The sequence below is a fragment of the Poecilia latipinna genome, unplaced genomic scaffold, assembly GCF_001443285.1.
Source record: "Poecilia latipinna isolate Pla-1442-1.1 unplaced genomic scaffold, P_latipinna-1.0 Scaffold1571, whole genome shotgun sequence".
NCBI lineage: Eukaryota > Metazoa > Chordata > Actinopteri > Cyprinodontiformes > Poeciliidae > Poecilia > Poecilia latipinna.
The window spans coordinates 79,923-85,187 of record NW_015114187.1 but is presented as its reverse complement, the minus strand read 5'-3'; the positions used below and the strand labels follow the sequence as shown (position 1 = coordinate 85,187).

Below are 5,265 nucleotides of genomic sequence, written 5' to 3'. Positions count from 1 at the left end.
ATCCACCGTCAGTCATCAACCTTAAGCATGAATTCAACTTTTTGATCATAATTCAACATTGAGTTACCATCACTTGAAATCTGGGTTGAGACCATAATTGTGTCATTAATATTTTTCTTTACACATTGGAACACATTGGACTAGTTATGAATGTCATTAAGTGTTATTTACTGTCAAAAGCTTTAACAACACACACATTAATATTAATTCTTCCCTCAACTAAAGTGAAACAAGTAGGACTATTAATAAGGACATCAGTAAGTTTTATTACATTTTCAAATGCTTTAATTGCAGAGTCATTAATATTAACTCTTACCTTAAGTACAGTACCCTTGCTAATCAAGACAAACCATCTTAAGAAAACTGTAAGAGTGTTAACATTGTGTTAGATTACTTAGCAGCATGTCATTCTATAAAAAAATGCTCCTCCTTAAAACCACACACGGGGGATTTCTTATTGGGCTAGTTATACAGACAGACAACCAAGGCTGGTCAGCTAGTGTCAGCTAGTGTTAGCTAACCTCAAGTTTACAACTATAAGCTGCAGGTAGATTGCAGCAGCCATGTAAATAAAGTAGGTTACTACAATATTTTAACTGAATATCAAGCTATAGAAAGAATCTGTTTCACCAAGAATACTTAGCATTCAAGACATGTGCAACTTGCCTCCTGATGGTCTTGCCATGCTGCTGTCCTAACTCAGCGAGTCCCCTTCTTCAGCTTCCTCTTCCTCGTCTTCCTAGTAAGACTACCAATCACAGAGGACAAGGAATGTAGCTAATCTCATAAGTAGTGATAGAAGACTAGCTGGATCCACCCACCAACGGCCAAAAACATTAACCGTCAGCAAGCAGAAGCAGGAACCAGCAAGTGAGCAGAGAAATTCTTCGCGCTTGAACGCAGAGACCATGCACATGTGCGCTCCGATATCTTGCGCATCTATATTCCACTTGCTGAGCAACTCTACACGTGTGTGGATCCCTATATATTCTTACACTGGGTCTCAATTTCCTTTGCGTGAGTTCTCATTTACTTTCGACTTTTGGCATGATGATGACAACATACAAGTCACTACAAGCAGTGAAGCGGTCCACCTCCTCCTCCTTTTTACACGAGTGGTATGTACCAACCACACAGCCCCTTTGCTGCTGGCTTGTTTAAAATTTGATTCTTGTTTAATGTCAGGTTGTTATAACAAAGACATTTGAAACTGCCACCCTAAACACACACGCATCAGACAATGGTTCCATGTGGACATCACTGTCCTCACAGCACTTAAAAGGTTAAATGATGTTCAAATGAAGAACAAATTTGGGCACACTCATCATCTTAGAGAAGTAGCTATGAGGGAGGCATCATTAGATGCTTCCCAGTCTTACTGATGTCTTTGCAGGGTGCGACTTCTGGCCTCAGGGGCATGGCTCTGGAGGAACAGCTGGAGCTTGAGAGGGTCACAGTTGATGGGGATAATGAAGTGCCCCATCTCATGGAGACTAGGTGTAGAGCGATCACTGTCAAAAACAGAAACCAGAAAGCTTTTTCAAACATAAATGCTTCATGCAAAGCTCGGTACTTTTTTTTTTGTTTTACCAGAAATTAGGGAACCCAATCCAGGTAGGTTTCCTATATTAAATGTGATCAGTTTATGATAAATGTTGTTTATAATGTTCCAACATGCATCTCCCTAAAGATAGTAATTTGACCCCAAGGTGCAACTGTCCAAGATGAGCATATACCTGATTATCAGTACCAGTTGGTGTTTGGAAAAAAGAAAGTTGGACTTGACTTAGTACAACTTTTCAGACCAGAGTGATAGAAGATCACAGCTCCACTGAGGAAGTCAGGTTAGTTTTCTGTCCTGCTATCCTAACAGTCATTAGTACTTTTCATTCAGTTTTGCAGATTAACTGGAATTTTTCTTGTTATTGTTTTCAATGTGATTTATTTGTAACATGTTTTTCTTCCATATAACAGATTTGTGTCTAAGCAGTGATTTGTCAGTATCTGCTGTAAAGCCTCTTAGTTGCTGTGAAGCTTCTCTCCTGTGTTTCTATGACATCATACAACTAGTTGAGGTCAACTTCACTTTCATCATGTTGAGCTTGACTTTTCAAGTCTGAAGTCATGGAACCCCATAGTACATACTTGTCCAGCACCATGGTAAGGCCATGCAGGCTCCTGGGATGCAGGTGCAGGCGTCGGGACATCAAGCTCTTGTGGAAAGCATTTAGCGTGCTGTAGTGCTCAGCGATAGGCTGGACTGGTCCGAGGTGGATTACTTGGGATCCACCCAGGAGGCAACTGATTCTTTCCTTCAACCAGTCTGTTTGCTGCTGGAGACTCCGATAGCTGGGCAGCTGCTGGAATAACTGGAAGCAAATGCAGGGAAGTGTTAAAGAAAATTAAGTTGAAGAAGGAACACATTACAGCAGAATAACTCCAGCTGTATTACTTTGGTCCACTGATGGTGAACATCCATGGTTCCCAGCATGACGTCTCCAGAAGCATTCATGCCCGACTGGTCAGCGAACACAACAGTATGGCCTGGTGGGGAGGTGGGACAACATTTAAGTGATCCTAGCCATACCACACAACAGCTTTATTTTCTAATTTATTTCATTGTTCTGCTCAATACTAGCGTTGGACATCAATCACTACAATCTGCTCCCATTTTTAAAAACACCAATATGGCCATAATGGGAATTATCATGTTTGAGGGATTTCAAAAGGGAGAATTTCATGGATGCATAATGTGGAAATACTGCAGTTCTTGATAAAGTTAGTTGAACATTTGTTACCCTATTTGCAGAAATAGACTGTTCTGTCAGAAACAACCACAGACAAGAGGTGGGTCTTAGCAATGTCAATCATGCCTGTGTAAATGCTGCTCACAATTTCCCCCTTGCTTCTGCTACGCTGCAGCTGGTTCACCTCAATGGAGCCAGCAATGAATGCTAAAGCTAGTTAGCATGCCCCACCAGTAACAGAGGATAAATGGTTTCCCTGGAACAGTAAGTTGTTTCTACACCATTAGCACATTTAGCAACATGTACATTAGCATGATTGATAATTGGAAGCCCCCTCCTATCTCTGACTGGTTGTTTTTGACCAAGAGCAGTGCATTTCTTCAGAAGGCAATAATAGGAGCTTGATTTTTTCTTAGATTACTGTCATGACATGATGATAGTTTTAGGAAATCTGTAAAAATAATTTTTTAATAAAAGTTGCATACTGCGGCCTCAGCATTTATTTATAAATGACGACCCCATTGAAACATTACCTTGCAGATTGATCAGGTCCTCTGGATTCTGGTGAGACAGTCGGGTCAGACTCTGAAGCTGAGAGCACTTATGAGCCACTCCCCAGCTGCGCTGCCACCTAAACACACCAATAATAGGGTTAGGGCTAGTGTACAGCTTTTTGCTAGTCCATCTTCACCCTTATGTGAAAGTGACACACCCACCCCTCAAGCAGGGTGTTGTAATGTAAGAAATCATGTCATTCTGAAGCATAAAAAAAAATCCATCTTTTAGGTTACCTATGCAACTCAACATAAAAACTAAACTGTTTATGCAATAATTTTAAAGCATAAATGTCAATAGTCTAGTCGCATATGGCAACTGCTAGCCTACCTGCTGGTCTACAGGTTAGATTTTATGAATAGTGCTTTTGTTTGAACTAAATAACCAGCCTTATTGATTACTCTTAATACTCATTTTTGCAGTGACATTCTGTAGATGTTGCCCCATAACTCTGCACAATAACTCAATTGAGTTAGCAAAGTGTCAGCCTACGTCTCCTACCAAAATAAAAAGAACGCTTACATGAAACGAAATTGCACTTCGATAACCAGCTGAAAGCACCATACATGGACTGTGCTGTTTAGGAACCAGGTTATTCAGCTTGTCTAATTTTTTTATGTTTCTCATGATAAATATTTTTTGTTTGTTTTGTTTTGTTTTACATTGAATTGTATTGGGTAAATGTAACAATAAACATTTAAAATAGCTGAAAATGACTGATTTTCTTTACTTCACAAAAATAGTGGAACTGTAATAGTGATTTATGTACTTTTTCAGGCTTCTGCAGACTTATAATTTCTGACATTATTTTTCAACACTGATTGGCAGATGGCTGGACTATATAGTTTTACTGAAAATGTCCAGTTATTACTGGACATTTTCAGTAAAACTATATAGTCAGCGTTAGAGGATGCAAAAGAAGCATACTTGATATCTGCCAAAAGAAACTTTTCACACAGTTCCTTCTTCAATCTGCTCAGCTCTTCTCTCCTTGGAAGACTAGCATTGTGTTTCTTTGTTGCCTCAGGTTCACTGTTTCTCAACCAACCACTGCCAAAAATATCAAAAACAAGAAAACAGGTTTTCAAAAAACATTAATTCAAATATATACATTATATATATATATATATATATATATACAGCTGAAATGGCTATATATATATTTTCCTACAAAAACAGGACCTCGGAAGGTACTGAAATATTTTTCTTATAAAAATATGTCTGACAGACTATACTGATATACTGGATATAGACTCAGTGTTACTAACTGGAGTGTAGGTTCCATTCTCTTGGTCTGCTGCAGCTCCTGCTCAGGATCTCTGAACCCAGTGAAGATGTAGTAGCTTTTATCCCATTTTATGGGTCTATGAAAAGATTCTCCTCCGTCAGGCCCACTTTTACATGTCCCAAAGCTTTTTTCATGTCTCTCCATGTGCTCCACAGGCAAACTGCAGGATGTCAGCACATTCATCACGGTACTCAAAATATCATTTGTGTGTAGAATGAAACTCACAGACCGGAAACCTGTAAAAGTTTTAAATAAATTAAAATGTAGTATTTTCAGTGTCTACAGTAGAATGAATGTGAACAGTACCTGAAGAGACAATGTCTGGCTGCTTCTCAGTGCTCTCCTTAGTGTCCCTGATATAAAAGGTGAGCTTTATTGGCTGAACTAACTTTAAGCCAGGCTTCTGCAAATTTTCCATGTAGCCATTTAATTGCTTCAAAGAATTTTCATTCACTTCCTGGACAAAAAAAAAGCAGTTAAACAACTTTAGTTGCAGCAAATATGATTTGCTATAGACAGTGTACATCCCTACAAGAAACTGTAGACATTCAGGCTTAACCATTCAGACTTTGTTGCAGAACTGAGGTGCCAATAAGTGCGCACACACACATACACATACACACACACACACACACAGGGGCGCCGCCAGGAATCTTGAGCCCCCTGACAAAACAT

General features: G+C 39.3%; 1 protein-coding gene across 3 annotated transcripts in view; it reads right to left on the bottom strand.

Moving 5' to 3' along the window:
* Positions 1–5,265, bottom strand: part of tcaim (T cell activation inhibitor, mitochondrial) — a 34,587-nt gene that overhangs the window by 14,910 nt on the left and 14,412 nt on the right. For 2 of the 3 annotated variants that reach the window (XM_015058774.1, XM_015058775.1), the window contains exons 3-9: positions 4,897–5,047; positions 4,571–4,826; positions 4,230–4,352; positions 3,281–3,378; positions 2,453–2,544; positions 2,146–2,369; positions 1,380–1,511 (exon numbers count right to left, since the gene is read on the bottom strand). In XM_015058774.1, the coding sequence (XP_014914260.1) occupies positions 1,380–1,511; positions 2,146–2,369; positions 2,453–2,544; positions 3,281–3,378; positions 4,230–4,352; positions 4,571–4,826; positions 4,897–5,047 (1,076 nt within the window). Of the gene's footprint in view, positions 1–666; positions 749–1,379; positions 1,512–2,145; positions 2,370–2,452; positions 2,545–3,280; positions 3,379–4,229; positions 4,353–4,570; positions 4,827–4,896; positions 5,048–5,265 lie in introns of all 3 variants that reach the window. The other variant, XM_015058776.1, reaches the window with a different exon arrangement.